At 44.8% G+C, this 21,467-nt stretch overlaps 1 protein-coding gene across 2 annotated transcripts in view; it reads right to left on the reverse strand.

Annotated features, from left to right (window-relative positions):
• The window catches only part of LOC124798055 (potassium/sodium hyperpolarization-activated cyclic nucleotide-gated channel 2-like), a 271,387-nt gene that overhangs the window by 188,532 nt on the left and 61,388 nt on the right, over positions 1–21,467 (reverse strand). For both annotated transcript variants that reach the window (XM_047261283.1, XM_047261281.1), the window contains exon 2: positions 9,671–9,807. In XM_047261283.1, coding sequence (XP_047117239.1) covers positions 9,671–9,807 — 137 coding nt within the window. The remainder of the gene's footprint in view (positions 1–9,670; positions 9,808–21,467) is intronic.

Genomic DNA, 21,467 nt, shown 5'->3' on the forward strand with positions numbered 1-21,467 from the left:
GTTGTAGATTCCACTATGCATAAAATTCAGTTGTAGATAAGTTTTCGAAAGTTTCATTCTCCGTTCTTACTCTTCATACATAATACCATCAGCAGTAGAAGTCGCGAAATCACAATGACGTAGTGATGTAAGAACCCATTTCGAATACTGGTAATAGCAGAAATTTTCGTCGTCAAAATTCCGGGCTCAGGCATTTCAAAGTGGAGCCAGGACGCCTAACATTAGGCAACCGCATCAACTGCACGTCCGTTAAGGTTGCCTACTCATCGGAACACTGTAGTGGAACACTGTAGCGCTTGTCATGTCAGAATATACACTAATCGCGTGAGGTCTGCTTTGTGGATGCTCTTTTGTAAAAGACAGCACTAATCGTGAGAACATTGTACGCATAAGTCGAACTATTGATCGGTGTTCAGTACTGTTTATTTATGTGAGCACTCACATTTCAGTATCACACATTTTACTGAGTAAGTATGTATAAATCTGGTTCAGTCGATGCAGCTTGTTTTTAACCCTTTCTGACCCTCTAGCTGCAGTTGTTTACATTAACGTTTGCTGTGTATTAGCTGCAACAGAAATAATTTTCCTCAATCAAATGGCTCTGAGCACTATGGGACTTAACATCTGTGGTCATCAGTCCCCTAGAACTTAGAACTACTTAAACCTAACTAACCTAAGGACATCACACACATCCATGCCCGAGGCAGGATTCGAACCTGCGACCGTAGCAGTCGCGCGGCTCCGGACTGAGCGCCTAGAACCGCGAGATCACCGCGGCCGGCCTTTTCCTCAATCGAAACCTCACGTACACATTTGTAAATGTTCTATCATTCCACCCGTTGCGCGTTACTATAAAAATATCACGTTGGTTCATTGTATTCCACTGTATAATTGAATACTATAATTGTTATTGTGAACAGTAATTATTGAATGATCAGTTCACTAATTACGACAGTGAATAATTCAAAATTACAAAGTATATTTTGAAAACGGGTGCATATACACACATAAAAAAAAGTTTTGCATCACCTCGGTTCCCAGAGTTCCGGAGCCTGTACAGAAAATTGGAATTCAGATCGATATAAACATCTGATTCTTCAGTTTCTCCCGGCGTATTTGTTGCAAGAACAGTCCACGGGTATACTGCCGGTTCATAGCGTCCAACGGGCACAATATTTCGGCGATCAGACATGTGGCCATCGTCAGGTGCGCTGACGAACTGAGCTCCTGAGGACGGGCGGCCGATTTAAATCCCCTCCCCCCGCGGGCCGCTCTCTTCACCGTCCGCGCCCGCGCGCCGGCAGTCGCGAAGGCGTGGCCGTCGGAATCTGTCGTAGCGTCGATGTGCTTGCTACGTCTGCCCTGGTCGCCAGTTCGTACTTCTTGCTCAGAGTCTTGTTAATTACATTCAGTGCCGGGTCCCAAGCCTTGCTGAGACTAGCCGCAATCTCGGTTGATAAGATCTTCCCTGGTGCGAATTTCGATAGCCTCCCTTATAATGCTGTCCCAATATTTAGGGGTCTGAGCCAGGATCTTGGTCCGCTCTCAATCCATCTCGTGTTTCTCGGACAAACAGTGCTCTGCTACCGCCTACTTATTTGGATATTTAAGTCGAGTGTGCCTTTGATGTTCTCGGCAACGGTCTTCGATGGTGCGTACTGTCTGTCCGATGTAAGTCTTCCCACACTCACGGGGAATTTGGTATATGCCGGCCTTCCTCAAACAGAGGTCATCTTTCACACTTCCTAGTAATGCCCGTGTTTTATTGGGCGGGCAAAAGACTGTTTTAACTCGGTGTTTGTTTAATGCACGGCCGATTTTCCCCGATAGTGCGCCATTGTACGGAATAAAGGCAGTGGCTACTCTTTTTCCGTGACTTCATCCGTCTCCACACGTTGTGCTGTGGTAGTGGGACGGAGAGCGCGTCTAATCCGCCATTCCGAGTACCCGTTTTTTCGGAACACGGTTTTCAGGTGTTCCAGTTCCTGGGGCAGATTCTCAGCGTCTGAGATGCTGCGCGCCCTGTGTACTAGTGTTTTTAGTGCTCCATTCCTCTGAGAAGGGTGGTGGCAGCTGTCTGCATGCAGGTACAGGTCAGTGTGCGTTTTCTTCCTGTACACACCGTGGCTCAGGGTACCATCAGCTCTTCTCTTGACCACGACGTCCAGGAATGGTAATCTTCCTTCTGCTTCGGTCTCCATAGTTTTCAGTTTTAGCTACTTCACATTTTTAACACCGTTCTCATGGCGAGGCAGGTTGTTTACCATCCACGATTCACTTCCGTGCAGGCTACACTCCAGACAGATCTCTTCACTAACGCGTTTTATAATTTGGTGATCATAGTTTCTTGGTAGAGTCACATATACTAATCAGTATGGTGTTGCATGTAATCAAACACTACTTAATTCCCCGCAACAGTCACAAAAGGGCTCCATAAATATTTTTCTTAGGTGTAATACCACGTATGTAAGAAAATGTAAGAGAAAAAGTTAAATTAAAAATTCCACCACATTTTTTTCTTAAAGGGCGCATTTGTTCTACTTCAACAAATGGAAAGTAAGAAAGTTACGCATACGAGAGTATGTAGCGAGTACTGAATTCAAAATACACTGTAAAGTTTGAGAGAACAAAATAAGAGATGCTGTATGACCACCAAGCTTGGCTGTTGATAACATCTGGCCGCTTGTCGTCATCGTGTTTTCCTACTGTGTGATATCTGTCGAAGTTGCCGGATTCTTTTGGTGGCAGGAGGGGACGGGGTGTGGGCCATGGCTCGAACAACCCACGGTCAATGAGGCACCAAAACCTACGCATAGGAAATGGTCAATGATGTGGTCACTCATTGTAACTCATCCTTATATCCTCAAATACAGAAACCTAAGTTGGAAATTTTAGCCTAAGCATCCTAAGTTTGATGCGAGCCTCTAACTGATTTGGTCAGACAGGGGTGTGATAATGTAGTATCTCTAACATATACTCGAGAAATCTGATACTGAAAGTACGCACAGTTTTTCAAGATGCAGTGGCTTTCGATATCCCACTCCAGACATGTTACATGTAATTCTAATATTTATGATGATGCTCTGTGGAGCTGTACACTATAATGAATGAACGTTACATTAAGAGCTTCCTCCGAACGCACATTCCTGCCCTACAAAACAAGTCTTAGAAACACCAAAGTTTGTCACATATCTGTTTCTTGTTATTATATGTATTATACTCAAAATAAGGTTTCAATGAATGTGTAATAGACCAACTTCACCCAGGCGACGAGATTACAGTTTTTGACGTGATACGGTATTGGCTGTTATGTGATGGCACGAGGAGAGGTCCGAAAGCTTTATATTTTTCTTTTCCATATCCATCATACTTCCACAGTACGTTCTGCTCATGACGAGTCTTTGGTCGCAGTGAATCTGACAGCTGTCAGTATTGCTGTAGCCGGATGTACAGCGTCACTTTATGCAGAGGGAAAAAGGGAAGGCTATGATTTAACGTCCCACTGACGACGAGGACCTTTCCCTTAAGGGATGAATTTACTGTAAGCCTTCCGTCTGCGGATCGCGTCAGGTCTATTTTATGAGTTTCGTATTGACTCAGTGCACGTGCCTTACTTAGGCGGAGACGGGAAAATCAGTATGCGCTTAGGTCAGTTATAACAGTTAATATCGACGGCATTGACCATTATTTGTCACTATTAACAATGGCGTCGGCCGCTGTGGTCGAGTGGTTCTAGGCGCTTCAGTCCGGAACTGCGCAGCTGCTACGGTCGCAGGTTCGAATCCTGCCTTGGGCATGGATGGATGTGTGATGTCCTTAGGTTAGTTAGGTTTAAGTACTTCTAACCCGATGGGTCGGATGACCTCAGATGTTAACTACCATAGTGCTCAGAGCCATTTGAACAATGGCAACTGTCGTATTTTCTAAGAAATAACACCCCAGGACTCTGCTCTCTCTCCTCTCTTGTATATCCCTTACACCGACGATATGCCTAAAACTTTCTCCTGTTCACCTTCCATCATACGGTGTGGGAGTTTCACCACCTTTGTGATCTTCCATGCTACACTCCAGAAGTCTCAACGATCCCTCCACCTCCATCTTCACCAATGGCTCTTTTAAATAAACCTTTCCGTAGCCCAGGTAATGATTATGGGATGAAGAACACGCAATTCCACCCCCATGATTACTATCTCACCATTTACGCCCGTCTCACACAATTATCTAACATACTAAAATACCTTAGGCTAACACTCAACTGTAAAATGGGGATCCTAACTGCAAGGCATCCCACAGCAAAGCCACAACAGACTAAAGCTACTAATAGGCCGAATGTGAGGACTGAATTCCTCCACTATTCTCCATAACTACAAACCGTTGATTTAACCCATACTGTCCTATTGCAATGTCGCCTACATATCCGCTCCATCTAATTTCTATCAGTCCCTCCAAAGCCTTTTCCGTCAAGCACTCCGCTTTGCTTAATACTTATCATCCTCGTAGTCGAATTTTTTCTCCCCCACAGCCAAGGCCTGTTCTCCATCCTCGTCAGCCCTACTGTAAATTGACGCCAGCTGTCATCTATTCTCCCACCTCTTAACCCTCCTACAGCCAACTCACTGATTCCCAATGCAGGTCCTGCAACTTAATGCAGTGCAGGTGAACTGAAGTCTTCGTTTTTTTTTAATTGCCATCAATATTTGTATTTTTAAAAGACGATAGACAGTTTAAGAAATCTTCAATTTACAGCCGTCACTTTACGAACCAAAAAAATATTAGTATTTTATGATTTAATATTTTAAAACTACGCTCTCAGTTGGAAAGTGGCTGTTATATACTTCCAACATAATAAAAAAAATATATATAGGTGGATCGCTGTTTTCATCTTGTCTGCTATTGCTGCAGACACACTTTTGCTTTCAGGTACATTCACACGAATGGCACGATCTTGTTTTTCTCGTAGGATACTTGTTAATTACATGACGCTTTGCGGTGGTAATACGCATGCGTCTCTTAGCTTGCATTTATTGGGGTGTGTGTTAATGTCTTCCCTTCTCTATTCTTTTTCTACGCCGAAAATCGAGTACTTGGCAATATGGAGACACTACAGAGCAGCGGAACGATCCAGACGGCAGTAAAGGCTGCGTTAGGGTTATGTTTACCGCGGACTCGGCTCCAGCGTCAGGCTGGTTTACAGCGCACTCTAAAGCAAATTCTCCTGCGAGGACTGTTCTTGTATGGCCAGTGCGAAGCTGTTATACCGAGACTAGTACCACCTAAAGGGCTTTCTACGACGTCATAAGTGTCAGGTTCAGGTCACTGAACGGGCAATGACCGATTTGTGCCTAGGGTTCTGTTTCACATATGAATCGAGTAACGAGGAGAAAGACTTAATGCTGTGACGCGCCGTTGCTGCAGAGTAGCATGAAACAACACATCTAATGTCGCCATTACCGTTTTGTACCACAGACCTTGTTTTGCAGACAAGTAGTCGCATTGCTAAAGTCGCAATTCATGAACAGTAGAGGTTCGCGTTTCGACTGAACTAAGCAGAAAATAAGTTGTCGGTTTACAACGGCGTAGGTTTTTGAGGGCGGGAGTCCATTTCAGTAAAATTCTTCTGGGGGTGTGACTGCGTCATATGTGATAAAATTAGCGACACTGTTGCAGGCAGCCTTCATCAGGCCTACGACGTAAGCCGAAACGTTGGTTATTGTGTAACATACACTATATGATCAGAAATATCCAGATACCCCTGTGGAGTTCAGAACTGACCACTAGATGTCACCAGAGGCGAACACACCAGCATAAAAGTAGGCGGCGAGTAATGTGTTGTCAGAAGACAAGCACTAACAACAGCAGAATAGATGAGTCAAGAGAGCTCAGTGACTTCGAACGTGGAGTAGTCACTGGTTGACGACATACGGAAATTTGGGTGTGGGCGGGAGTTGTATACGGATAGCCAAAAGATAGGCGGCACGGTAGCTCAGCGTGTTCGGTCAGAGGGTTAGCCGCCCTCTGTAATAATAATAATATTAAAAAAAACTGAGCGAACGGATCAACAATGAAGTAGAAGAAGTGTCGTGGGACGTCTGCTCCGAACAAATGCAACGAACAATAACTATCAAAGTGAGATCAGGAAAAAAAATGGTAAGAGGACGACTCGCGATAAGCGGGAAATCCGGTCCAGCACAAATTTTTGTGACTGGGTGTTGTCTGATGTCCTTAGGTTAGTTAGGGTTAAGTAGTTCTAAGTTCTAGGGGACTGATGACCATAGATGTTAAGTCCCATAGTGCTCAGAGCCATTTGAACAAATTTTTGTTGTTGTCTTTCGGTTCTACAGCTGATGGTTGTCCATGTTCGCAACTGCGAATACATGTAATATATTTCATAACGGCTGTAGTCGCCGCAGTGACTATTCCGAGGAACATTGCATCATTATTCAGAGTAACGCAGGCACTGCTATATCGTACTCATTGGATGTCACATGCGTAATAAGTCCAGCAAGGACAGTGCAATCCTCCTACAGCTGCTCGAGCCGACTGTTTGTGATGTGAATGTGGATTGGCAATGCAGCTAAACAGAGACCAGACAATCTCATGTTGACAGACAGGGACCATCGAGGCCTTACAGTGGGTGATGTTGCAAATAGTATGAAATCAGCGGAAGAAATTTCTCGTGCGTTCCAAAGTGCTGCCAGTAGTCCGACTAGTACAATGACTGTGCGGGTCCGCCCCGATAGCTGAGCGGTCTGCACGACGCAATGCCGTGCAAAGGGGCCCGGGTTCGATTCCCGGATGGGTCGGAAATTTTCTCCGCTCAGATAAAGGATGTTGAGTTGTCCTCCTCCTCCTCCTCCTCCTCCTCATCATCATCATCACCTTATCCACATCGACGCGCAAGTTGCCGAAGTGGCGTCAACTCAACAGACTTGCACCAGGCGACCAGCCGGCCGGAGTGGCCGAGCGGTTCTAGGCGCGTCAGACTGGAACCGCGCGACCGCTACGGTGGCAGGTTCGAATCCTGCCTTGGGCATGGATGTGTGTGATGTCCTTAGGTTAGTTAGGTTTAAGTAGTTCTAAGTTCTAGGGGACTGATGACCTCAGATGTTAAGTCCCATAGTGCTCAGAGCCATTTTGAACCAGGCGACCGGTCTACCCGACGGGAGGTCCTAGCCACTCAACATTTCATTTCAATGACTGTGCGTAGGGAGTTACGAATGGAGTACAATAATCGAGCAGTTTCTCGTAAGCCACACATTTCTGCAGTCAGCGCTAAGAAACGCTTGGGTTAGTGTAAAGAGCAATACTACTGGTCAGTGGATGACTTAAATCGGGTGATTCGAAGTGTGGCAGAGTTTGCCGAATGGCTGGAGAACGTTACTCACCGTATAGTACCAGCAGTGAAATGTAGTGGAGCTGATGTTACAGTTTGGGGCGTTTTTCATGGTTAGGGTGTGCTACCCATAATGCGCTTAAAAAACTTAAAGTGTGGAAGGATACAGAGACATTCAACAGCACTGTGCTTTGCGTGCTTCAGAGGAACAAGACTGTATCAGTACGACAAAACACCCTGTCATAATGCAGCACCTTTGAGGCAATGGCGCGACTGCTACGGCCGCAGGTTCGAATCCTGCCTCGGGCATGGATGTGTGTTATATCCTTAGGTTAGTTAGGTTTAAGTAGTTCTAAGTTCTAGGGGACTGATGACCACAGTAGTTAAGTCCCATAGGGCTCAGAGCCATTTGAACCATTTTTTGAGGCAATGATCCGTAGACAAACAACATTGCTGAAATGGACTGGCTCGTCCAGCGTCCTGCTCTGAACCCAAAGGATCACCTTTTAGATGAATTAGATTGTCGACTTCGCTCAAGACCCCAGCGTCCAACATTACTACCTTCTCTGGCTTCAGCTACTGAAGAAGAATGGGTTGTCATTCCCCCACAGATTTTCAGGGAGGTCACTCAAAGCGTCGCCAACCGATTTCAAGCCATAATAAAGGCGAGGGTAAACGCATCCCACATTAATGTCTTCTACACTACTGGCCATTAAAATTGCTACACCACGGAGATGACGTGCTACAGACGCGAAATTTAACTGACAGGAAGAAGATGCTGTGATATGCAAATGGTTAGCTTTTCAGAGCATTCACACAAGGTTAACGTCGGTGGCGACACCTACAACGTGCTGACATGAGGAAAGTTTCCAAGCGATTTCTCATACACAAACAGCAATTGACCGGCGTTGTTGTGATGCCACGTGTAATGAGGATAAATACGTACCATCACGTTTCCGACTTTGATAAAGGTCGAATTGTAGCCTATCGCGATTGCGGTTTATCGTATCGCGACAATGCTGCTCGCGTTGGTCGAGATCCAATGGCTGTTAGCAGAATATGGAATCGGTGGGTTCAGGAGGGTAATATGGAACGCCGTGCTGGATCCCAACGGCCTCGTATTATTAGCAGTCGAGATGTCAGGTATCTTATCCGCATGGCTATAACGGATCGTGCAGGCGCGTCTCGATCCCTGAGTCAACAGATGGGGACGTTCGCAAGCCAACAACCATCTGCACGAACAGTTTGACGACGTTTGCAGCAGCATGGGCTATCAGCTCGGAGACCATGGCTGCGGTTACCCTTGACGCTGCATCATATTTGTCCAATGAATACCCGTTTATCATCTGCATTTCTTCTTGGTGTAGCAATTTTAATGGCCAGTAGTGTAATAGGTGGCCAGATTGTTTCGATCAAACGGTGTGTGATGCGGTCACACACTCATAAGAATTTTCTTGTAATGATGCTAGTAGTTCCTCACAACGATGACTGCGTAAACAGAGTCAGCAATGTGAAAAGCGGAATTCGTTCACTTCTTTACTAGTCTAAAGCGTGGAAATGCCAGAGTATTCGATTCCGTCTGAGACGCCCACCAATGCCACTTTCACTGGAGTTACAGATTTGAGCCACAGTCGCGTAGCATCTCCCATGTCAGTCAGACTATCATGCTGTGGTCATCCACTCTGGTGAGTTAATATGCTGAAGAAAGTGCCCCCGAACCAAAGGTATAGGTGTTACCGACACCCTCTGTTGAGGAAGTATATATACGTAGCCAGCATTAGAGCACAGTCCCGCAACTGTACTGTTTGCCTCCTGGCGAAGTAAGTTGTATTCTAGGAATAATACGGTGCCGAATGTGCTTTTTATGTACAGTGCAACAATTTTGTGAGAGTTAAAAACTTAAATTATTTTCTGTGTTAGTTTTTAAAGAAGAACCAAAATAGCCAGCGAAGAATTTAATGTTAAGCATAAATTTCAAAATGAGAGCAAAGTTTCTCCATGCTGTTCGTTTGAAAACGAGCCCGAGAAGCTCGGAAAGTTAAAAGTAGGAAAAAGCAATAATTTCAGCTCTTATTTACTGATGTGCAGTACTACTAAAAATTTAGAAAAGTCAGCGAGAATGTGCGGAAAATAGATCGAAAAGCCTATGTACATGGCGACTGGGTGATTTGCGAAAGAACCGGGCGCACTGGCCACTCCCAGGGAGAGGGCGGTTTGGAGCACCCTTCTTGGTGCCTCGACCGTCAGTGCGACTGCTCTGGCGTGGGAAAGAAGGAAGTGCAAGACGTGTGCATCGCATTCTCGCACTCGTGCCTGCTAGCAAACTTTGATGCTTACCTGGTTGAAGATGAGGAAGATGTAATCTAATGGTATGGAGCTGATGAGGTCGAGGAAGAACCACGTCCTCAGGTAGTGCTTCGCGATGAGCTTTGGGTCAAGGATGACTTGTTCCGCGTTGTCCTGCTGCATGATACCTGAAACAAGGTATGGCCGTCTGTAGTAAATCGTTGCATGGATTGAGTGGTCCCTAGACGGTCGACATTACTCAACAATAATACTGTGCATTGTTATTGAGGTTACCCCTAAACTGCTCAATAAACATGTACAATAAAATTGTGGAATATTAAGTCTGGTTCGAAATATTGGACGATCAAGCTGCTACTGCTGTTGTAAATGTTGTATTTAATTGCTAGCAGAAGAAAAAAAGGTAAATTAAAAATTGGTATTAGGAATGTCAAAAACTCACGCATGGAAAATTAATGAAGGAGTAACAGTTGTACGAGACAAACGATTATAAAACCTTTTTACGCGCCGACGGTCCAGCGCTCGAACACTACTTGCAAAGGTTGCTTCAACGATGAAACAACAAAGTGCTTTCTTTGAATCTCTTAATCGTTTAGTTTCTCTTCTTTTTTTTGTTTTTTGTTTTACACGGTCTTCAATGTTTTTTAAGTGACCAGTAATACAGCCGCCCACCTCATATTCTTGAAACAATCGAACTCTGTGTACAAAACAGTTCCAGTTCAGTTACTTACGGAGTTACATGTTCCATAGATCATGTGTACGATTCTGTTATCTAAATGGTGTGAAACGAGTCAGTTTACAGGATATGTATGCATGATTAGTGTTAACATTAATTAACACATTATTATTTTTTCGTTTTACTGGCTACCAGTTTTTAAACAGAAATTCATTAATGGAATAGAAGAAGTTATCGAAGAGAAAATATTTTAAGTTAGATTTAAAGCTTACTTTACTACTGTCACACATTTTATGGTATTGGGCAATTGTCAAATTGTTGCTGCATACTGAACTTTCTGAGCCATTGATGCTTTAATAACGCATGATAAAGATAATTTTTCCCTTTAGTGTTGTTGGGGTGGAAATTACCGTTCTTCTCAAATTGTGATGGACTATTTATGGCGAACTTTATTGAAATGCGTACCTACACAACAGCTGTGGGGGAACATAACTTATTGTTCTTGCTGCTCGCTTTTGTACTATGAATACTTTCTTTGTAAATGATTAGTTACCCGATAAAATTGTTTCAAAAGACATTACTGAGTGCAAATGCACAAAAGATGTCAGGAGCTTAATTTGTTTGTATGCAAATATTTGGAGAGCAAAAGTATCTGAATTTCATTGTTTGAGAAGCTCTGTAATATGCTTTCTCCAGTTAAAGTTTTCATCAAAATGTAACCCCAAAAATCTGGAGCATTCGGACCTAGATGCTAACTCCTCCTGATGTGCTGCATCAGCTGTTGGTATGAGTATTCGCTGTGTGGAGCTGCGTATAGTACGTTTTTCCAAAATATAGGGAGAGTCCATTTCCTGCGAACCACTTCACAATTCTTTGGAAAATATCGATTGCCATCTCTTCTCTTGCTGTCTAGACTCTAATGGGCTTTATTACAGCTCTTGTATCGTTTACAAAATGTACCAATTCTGATTGTTGAATTTTACGTGGAAGGTCCGAGGGAAACGTGATTTCTCACCAGTCACTGAAATTTTCTATCCTTCCAACATTGTGTGAATTATTCAGCACAATCTTTTGCTTTCTGATTGTTAAGTATGATTCAAACCATCAGTCCCACAAAAATTGTAAAATGATCTACACAATCAAACGCCTTGGAAAGATCGCAAAAATACCAAATGGTTGAAAAACTGCATTTTTAAAGTGTCTGGACAATTTCCTGTGCCAATGAAGCATTACATAATATGTGGTGTATCACTAAAGACTTAATTTACTGGAACCGCAAGACCGCTACGGTCGCAGGTTCGAATCCTGCCTCGGGCATGGATGTTCGTGATGTCCTTAGGTTAGTTAGGTTTAACTAGTTCTCAGTTCTAGGGGACTAATGACCTCAGCAGTTGAGTCCCATAGTGCTCAGAGCCATTTGAACCATTTGAACTTAATTTACTAAGTTGGAACAACTTTTCAGAAACTTCCTGGAAGATTGAAACTGCGTGTCGGACCGAGACTCGAACTCGGGACCTTTGTATTTCTCGGGCAAGTGCTCTACCAAGTTTGGAAAACTTGTAACAGTAAACGCTGCCGAAGCAGTGGCATCATTACATAGTGTGACCCTCTCTGGCGGCAACGCAGGCGTGTATTCTGGCATACAAACGATCCTATAGGTGCCGATTGCCATTCTGCGATAGTTTTTCCCAAGCATCTTGCACATTATACTGCAATTCGGCAATGGTTTTCGCAAGCTATGGAGAACGAGTACGTTCCCGATTCACCATGTCCCATACGTTTTCCATTGGCGAGAGATTTTGCGATCTTGCTGGCCAGGGCAGTTGGGCACCATGCAGAGCACGTAGCTTCTCAGTCGCCGTATGTGGACGTGCACTGTCCCGTGAAAAAGCACAGCACCTCCTTCTCGAAGAAAAGGGATAACAGCCTGCGCAATGTAGCGGGCACAGGTTCCTTTGCCCTGCAGAAAAACAAATGTGGCCACGAGTTGTTATTGATGGCACCCCATACCACGAAGCCTGCAATGAGACCTGTGAATCGTGAGCGAATACACTCTCGAATACGCAGCCCACCAAGTATACGCCACACACGGTTACGTCCATCGTTCGCATACAAACAGAAACTACTCTCATCGCTGAAGACGACAAAGCGCTATTCCACTCTCGAGTGGTGGTGGTGGTGGTGGTGGTTAGTGTTTAACGTCCCGTCGACAACGAGGTCATTAGAGACGGAGCGCAAGCTCGGGTTAGGGAAGGATTCGGGAGGAAATCGGCCGTGACCTTTCAAAGGAACCATCCCGGCATTTGCCTGAAACGATTTAGGGAAATCACGGAAAACCTAAATCAAGATGGCTGGAGACGGGATTGAACCGTCGTCCTCCCGAATGCGAGTCCAGTGTGCTAACCACTGCGCCACCTCGCTCGGTACTCTCGAGTGGACCCTTTCCAGACACCAGAGTAGCCGTGCTTGTCGTTGTCGTGGTGTCAGTAAAAATCTGGCCAGTGTTAGCCGTGATCTTAGTTCTGCTGCAAGCATACTGTTCCCATTGGTCCCTGGCAATACATCAGGTGCAACATGTGCCCCGATTTCTTCCCTGTATGAAGCTTGGTCGGTCGCTCCTGCTATCACAACACGTCGCTCTTGGTGTGTTTCTGTACTACGTCAATGGCCATAACCTGACGTATGCGTGTGTGAGAATGTTCCACAGATAACTGCTGAAAGTAGTGAAACACCACCGATACACTGTGCTCTAGAAGCGTAGCAATCCGTCGATACGTCAACCAGCTTCCCGCAGGCCCATAATGCGACACTTTTCAAATGGATGAAGTTGTTCAGCATGCGTACGTACTCATCGGCGGGGCACTGTTGCACCCTAGAACAACTGTTGCACACACTTTTCACCTTTAAACTCAGCGTAGCTACTACCTGCAGAGTCAAAACAGACAGACCTCCAGGGCGCCAACTGATCACTGATGACCGCGACAAATGGATCTGTCACGGACTGCGCGGCCCCTCCCGCCGGAGGTTCGAGTCCTCCCTCGGGCATGCGCGTGTGTGTTGTTCTTAGCATAAGTTATTATAAGTTAGTTTAAGTAGTGTGTAAGTCTAGAGACCGATGACCTCACCGGTTTGGACCCTTAGTGTAGATAGTTTTATACATTTGTTACCTAGTTCAGATGTTCTCGTAATTCTGTTACACTCCCCTACGAGTACATCTGTAACACAAGCGCGCAATAAAATCAGCAATTACTTGACTAACAAAATACAAAGGTCGTTCAATAACTAAAGCCCCAATTTTTTTTTCTCAGAACATATTTATTATTCAGAGTCATAATTTGCTGACAATATAAATCAACATGTCTTGTCCATATCCTATTTTTCTACGTAGTCTCCATCACGTCCTATGGCCGCACGCCAACGTTTTGGAAGAGCATGTATTCCCTGCTGATAAAATCTCTTGTCCTGTAGGCGTAGACATCTTTTCACTGCATGATCGACACTCTCGTCATCTTCAAAGTGTGTTCCCCGTAGAGTTGTGATGCGCCGGTCGGCACAAATAATGGCATCCACACGATTCAGCATGTCTGGAGCAGTGGCTGTGACAGGACCTCCGGAGCGTGACTGATCATGGAGCTCTGTTTCTGCATTTCCTGAGGCTATAACTTTCTTTACCCGTAGCCTAACTGCACTCCTTTCAACTGCAGCATCGCTATACACTGCACATAAAGGATGCTCACCACGGTTTCTTTTTCTGCATACAAAAATTCAATAACAGCATGCTGCTTGTAACGTGAGTCGTATGTAGATGCCATTTTGACGCTGTACTAAGGCTCTGCCATCTGTCAGAACGGTTTGAAAGTTCACCGGTTCACAGATCAAACATCAAATGTGAAGCACCAACAAGGACGTTTGTCTATGTATACTAACAGCTTTTTTAAAAATATGTGGGGCAATTCTTATTGAACAACCCTCGTAGACGAATGAACAGAATGTCCTGTATATCTGATGTACAGTGTTAGTAAACTGCTGACGGTTACTACTAATATATAAGTTGTGTAGCATATTCAGGGTGCTAGCGGATTCTTAGCGCCACTCAGTGTTTATCGTGAACAATGACAATTCTTTTGCCGATAGACCATGAAAATGGACCTTGCCAGATGGTTATTAACAACAATACTGCCCACACTTCCGCGAGTCAGTACCCAGCATCACGCAACAGGGAAAAGATATAACCTCTGCACGCCCTATCTAAAGATAAGTCTGACCACTTGGAAAACTACACTCACGGACCTCGAAAATAGCGAAAATAAGTGCAGTGAAATTCGATATGCGAATGATCCAAGTTTTCTGCCAATGCGCTTGACCACAGACCCTGCAGTGAAGCTGCGATCGGGCAGTGGATCCTATTTAAACGGCGCATAGTGTACGATTCATACACGAGACGATCACATCTCGACTCGAGGAGGTCTTTAGGAGGCGCAGAATGTCAGGTCGACCTATTAGATGACATTTATCATAGCGAAGCCATTCTGAAAGGGGGCTAGTCATCGGCATGAAACGGCAGCCTGGTCGACACACCGTGTAGCTCGCCAAGTCGATCGTTCGAAGTGATTCGTCGAATGATGATGGGAGGAGCAGACAGGAGGTGACACCCGAGTGGGACATACCAGGCTTGGAACGACAAGGAAGACAACGAGGAGAGAGGATCAAGGATTCTGTAGTGACTCTCTCCATGATTGTATTGTATTGTATTGTATGTTGACCAGGGACCTAGAAACGACGGAGAGGCTCAGTCCCCGCCGTAGCCGCAGTGGTCCACAACCCCACGACGACTACCGCAGTCCACTTCACCCCTCCGCCGCCCCACACTGAACCCAGGGTTATTGTGCGGTTCGGCCCCCGGTCGATACCCCAGGAAACTTCTCACACCAGACGAGTGTAACCCCTATGTTTGCGTGTTCGAGTAATGGTGGTGTACGCGTACGTGGAGAACTTGTTTGCGCAGCAATCGCCGACATAGTGTAACTGAAGCGGAATAAGGGGAACCAGCCCGCATTTACCGAGGCAGATGGAAAACCGCCTAGAAACCATCCACAGACTGGCCGGTTCACCGGACCTCGACACAAATCCGCCGGGCGGATTCGTGCTGGGGACCAGGCGCTCCTTCCCGCCCGGAAAGCCGTGCGCTAGACCGTATGGCCAACCGGGCGGGCTGCCTCCATGATACAAGAAGATGCAAGGGTGCCAAATTATTCCACAGACCATCTCCAGACGCCTTGTGGATGCGAATTTGCACCCCATGTGCCCTTGTGGTGTACTGCCGTTGACACCGAGGCATCGACGACTCTGCCTACAACGATGCCAAGCCAGAACGACTGGGACTGTCACGATTCGTTTGGGGGACGGCTGATAACCTCATGCCTTTGTGGAGGCAGCCTGGTCAACGGTAAAGCTCCACCCACGCTGTCGCACGCAAAAACACGTGCACAGGCAACGATAGCCGGTTACGTGGAACCTTAACGCACCAGCGTTAAGTTTAGGAAATTCTTCAATCTCATGCGGGATTTTTCCCCACTTTCCAGCAAGATAATGCTCGTTCTCATACAGCTCGAGTTCCTCAAGGCTTCCTACTTCATGTTCCGACTCCTCTGTGGCCGGCCTGCTCCCTGGACTTTTCCACTATAGAGCACATGTGGCGCCAGCTGAAACGCCAGAAGTCGCCGTCTCACTCTGTACATGATTTGGAGGTAGCTGTTCAAGATTTGTGAGCCATTCTGCTTCAGGATACATCAGATATCTAATCAACTCGGTTCCGGACCGTGTTGTAGCACGAATTGCAGCAAAAGGTGGTCCAACAGGTTACTGATATTGCATTGTACTTACGTACCTGTACTCACTGTGTTTCTTCACATGTCTTGATTCTGGGTTCAAGTGAATTCCTCCTTTGTATCTTTATGTGTAATAAATTTCATTTCGATCAGATGCTCTGCTCTTGGTGCGCTATTTTCCATGTTCCTGAGTCTATTAGAGGGATCCAAAAAATGTATCCACTGTTTAAAAGTCCATAATTTGCAAACTAATTGACGGAGTTGTCTCATTTTTTGTGCAAGTGTAGCTTAAAGTCCAACTTAAAGATATCACTGTAGGTGTTCGAAATGGTCACCATTAACATCCACACACAAACGATACCGCCAAACTGCAGCACGAACTACTGATTGCAACGTGTTCAGTTGGATATTTCCACATGAATGTAGGGTGAATACTCGAAGTTCATCCAATGTGCGTGGCTTTTGCCGATAAACGACGTCCTTTAGTGTTCCCCACAGGTGAAAGTCCAGAGGAGTTAGGTCTGGGGAACGTGGTAGATACTCCACAGTACCTCTACGGCCTATCCACCTTCCACCGGCACAGTTACCGGTGAGGTGTACCTTCAGAAGCTTCAGACATCCATTTTGCCTGCCATCCGAGACTTGTATGGAGACGGAAGAGTTTACTTTCAACAAGATGGTGTCCCAGCCCACTACCAAAATCGTGTTAGGGCGTATATCGACAAAAATCTACCAGGAAGATGGATAGGCCGTAGAGGTGCTGTGGAGTATCCACCACGTTCCCCAGACCTTACTCGTCTGGACCTGTGGGGAACAATAAAGGACATCGTTTATCGACAAAAGCCACGCACATTGGATGAACTTCGAGAATCCATTGTATATTCATGTGCAAATATCCAACTGAACACGTAGCAGTCAGTAGTTCGTGCTGCAGTTCGGCGGTATCGTTTGTGTGTGGATGTTAATGGTGACCAATCCGAACACCTACAGTGATATCTTTAAGATGGACTTTACCCTACACTTTAACCAAAAATGAGACAACTCCGTCAATTAGTTTGCCAGTAATGGACTTTTAAACAGTGGATATATTTTTTTGGACCCCTCTGTATATAAAAACTTAAGTGACTACTCGCAGTTGCTTGCACTTATATTGAACCACACTACAGTCATGGTGTTCTACAATATCCATAATGATTATGCTCAACCATGATGACGTTTCCTGTGGATTCCCTAAATCACTTGAGAGTGACTGCTGAGGTAGCTCCTTCGATGAGGGGACGAACGATTCTTCTGCAGATCTTTTCTAATAAGAGAAACTGTTGCACTTTTAATATCTTGTTAAACTCTTACCTTCCTTTTAGTTTGTTCATTTTGCAACTACTTGATGCTGAAATGTAGAATACTGCGTCACTGCATAGCCCTCCAAATCGTCCTTCCAATACCTAACTTCTTCTTTTCAGTCAAATAGATTAAACGATCACATGAACACTGGAATAGTGTAGGAACGTACTTTTGGCGGGAGATACACTACTGGCCATTAACACTGCGACACGACGAAGATGACGTGCTACAGACGACATGAGGAAAGTTTCCAACCAACTTCTGATACACAAACAGCAGTTGACCGGCGTTGCTCGGGGGAAACGTTGTTGTGATGCCTCGTGTAAGGAGGAGAAATGCGTACCATCACGTTTCCGACATTGATAAAGGTCAGATTGTAGCCTATTGCGATTGCGGTTAATCGTATCGCGACATTACTGCTCGCGTTGGTCGAGATCCAATGACTGTTAGCAGAATATGGAATCGGTGGGTTCAGGAGGGTAATACGGAACGGTGTGCTGGATCCCAACGGCCTCGTATCACTAGCAGTCGACATGACAGGCATCTAATCCGCATGGCTATAACGGATCGTGCAGCCACGTCTCGATCCCTGAGTCAACAGATGGGGACGTTTGCAAGACAACAACCATCTGCACGAGCAGTTCGACGACGTTTGCAGCAGCATGGACTATCAGCTCGGAGACCATGGCTGCGGTTACTCTTGACGCTGCATCACAGACAGGAGCGCCTGCGATGGTGTACTCAACGACGAACCTGGGTGCACGAATGGCAAAACGTCATTTTTTCGGATGAATCGAGGTTCTGTTTACAGCATCATGATGGTCGCATCCGTGTTTGGGGACATCACGGTGAACGCACGTTGGAAGCGTGTATTCGTCATCGCCATACTGGCGTATCACCCGGCGTGATGGTATGGGGTGCCACTGGTTACACGTCTCGGTCACCTCTGGTTCACATTGACGGCACTCTGAACAGTGGACGTTGCATTTCAGATGTGTTACGACCCGTGCCTCTACCCTTCATTCGATCCCTGCGAAACCCTACATTTCAGCAGGATAATGCACGACCGCATGTTGCAGGTCCTCTACGGGCCTTTCTGGATACAGAAAATGTTCGACTGCTGCCCTGGCCAGCACAATCTCCAGATCTCTCACCAATTGAAAACGTCTGGTCAATGGTGGCCGAGAAGGTGGCTCGTCCCAATACGCCAGTGACTACTCTTGATGAACTGTGGTATCGTGTTGAAGCTGCATGGGCAGCTGTACCTGTACACGCCATCCAAGCTCTGTTTCACTCAATGCCCAGGCGTGTCAAGGCCGTTATTACGGCCAGAGGTGGTTGTTGTGGGTACTGATTTCTCAGAATCTATGCACCCAAATTGCATGAAAATGTTATCACATGTCAGTTCTAGTATAATATATTTGTCCCATGAATAGCCGTTTATCATCTGCATTTCTTCTTGGTGTAGCAATTATAATGGCCAGTAGTGTAGTTTCCTTGTGTCCGTATATTTAAGGCGAAGTGTATGACCTCACTCGTAGCGGCGTCCTAAAATTCTCCGCTAGATTTCCCGGTAGGACCGCTGGATTCTGGCAGATGACTTCGACCAGGCGAACGCCTGCTGAATTGGTAAAGGAACCGCCGCCGAGATTGCCCGTATCAGCACTTAGCGGAGTTTTACTGGCCGCCAGTGGCGGGATGTGGCATCGCCGGCCATCCAATATGAATGCCTTTCCGGACTGCTCCTATAGGCGCCGTAGAATATCTTCTAGCGGCAGCTGCGAGCGCCGAAGCGGTGAACTCGTCGTGTAGCGCGGAATCGTAATATGGCGCGCCATGACGGCTCGTGTCTTAAGCTTACTGCGTGATCTGTAGTCCATTTCCGATAACAGTTTTCTTTACATATGGACAGATGTGTAATTACCAATAATTCTGTAAATCGAGACATAGATAAACTAGAGAGAAATTCCGCCTTGTCTAAGATATCGTTTGTTTATTTTGCCATTACCCAAATTTTCCGTGGGTTTCTGTTTATTATTCTGTCTGAATATGATTACGACATGCCGTCTTGCGGATGTTAGCACCTCATAATAATTGTCAGAAAAAATAATAAGCAAAAACTCATCGAAGACAGTTCACGAACTATTGAAACTTGTTTAGTTAAAGCAAAAATAAACAAATGGTGTCTTGCATAAGACAGATTTTATCTCTACTTTTGCTTAGCAAGCTCAGAAAGCAAGAAGATCCAAAAGATGATTAAAGACAGAGATATTGGTACATTAACCTTCTGGATGAAAACCAAAACTGGCGGCAAATCAATATATTGAAATACGAGTACCGTAAAGAAAACGGTGACGTACTTACAAGACCATTTAGTGCAACAGCACAGAATTTCACATGCAACATATTTTAGTTTCCTGATATTTGTGTGCACAGCCTCAGTTTCATTCCTGACGGTCAAAATCATATTATGCACCATAGAATAGTTAAGCTATAGAAAGCCAACAGAAAGTAACTCCTTTGTCCACTGACGTTATAATTGATTTAGGGAGGCTAATACTGATGTGGATATCGCAAAAACATACGCGAGTCAGGATGGAATAAACATCTCGTAAAACTTCATCGATCTAGACATACCAGCTTCATGGGTAGTTCAGAGCAAGCTGTGGACTGTTTGCGTGAGACATTGAGTCAAAATTAACTTCTCATCATAAAAATTATTTCTCATTTGTAGGGACTCGATGTATTAAAGAGGCAGCCTGAGATGGGTGACAACTATGCCACGCCAATGATAGTAGAAAGCACGAACTAAGAGATCGTCCACAAATAAAAAGTACTTCACAGTGCCTTCTACAGTGAACTGGGGAAGATTAGAATTTATTATTAATATTAGCAATCATTCTTCTGGGTTGCTACTTCAATGAATTTTATCATGTGCATAAGAATAAATATTATCTGTCTATTGAAACTGAATTTTTATTACTATTTTTACCAGACATGTTTCATCTAAATATAATACGTGTCTTCAGTGGACAACATAGGACGAAAGAGATAATAGTTCGCTTACAAACATTTTGTTGAGAGAACGTGTTTCCTGACAGCACATTTAGATTATATTAGCATTCACACCGTTTACATTTACGATGACATAAAAGAAAGCTCCAAATAACGGTCCTGTAATTGTAAATAGTAAGATATCCTAAATGTACGTCCAGGAAATAACATATCTCACAAAACTTATTTATAGTTAAACAATTACTTTTTTAACTTCTTTGTAAATTACAGGCTGTCTAATGTAATTAGATGAACCATGTCTGGTAAAAAAGTAACAAATTCAATAGCAAAATACTAATGATTTTTATTACTTTTTACGTGATAAAGATCGTCTAGGAGCTAAGATTCTAGCCTGCCTTTACTGAGGAAGTTATGCTACTGACAGCGATGGCTAAGAACATATGCAGCACAATTCTGTGAGAGACGCTACCCTCTCTCAAGACCGGATTTTGCTGGTAAGAAGGAAGGGAAAAAGGATAGGTGAAGGGAGAAGGGAAGGAATATTATAATTTAGCATCCTTTCGATGACGAGGTCGTTAGTGACGAAGCACAAGCTCGGATAGAACAAAGTTGCGGTAAGAAATCGACCGCGTCCTTTTCAAAGGAACCCTCCCCGCATCTGCTGTGATGGATTTCGATAAACTACGGAAAATCTATATCTGAATGTCCTTTTTCTTTCTTCTAGATATCAGTGAATACATTCAAAATGTACTGCATGCGCAGAAATATTTCCTGTATGACTTCGTCTTGCATAGTTACAGTCTGTAATCGGAAACAGTGAACATCGTGATAAGGTATAAGAGAGTGAGTGTATGTTCTATATTTTCATCTACATGTACGTCCATACTCTGTAAACCACTGTAATGTGTCTAACTTTGTCATTGCGGTTCCTACGGGAACGATACGTAGAGGGCTGTAATATATTTCCAGA

The sequence above is a fragment of the Schistocerca piceifrons genome, chromosome 5, assembly GCF_021461385.2.
Source record: "Schistocerca piceifrons isolate TAMUIC-IGC-003096 chromosome 5, iqSchPice1.1, whole genome shotgun sequence".
In the NCBI taxonomy this organism is placed as follows: Eukaryota; Metazoa; Arthropoda; class Insecta; order Orthoptera; family Acrididae; genus Schistocerca; species Schistocerca piceifrons.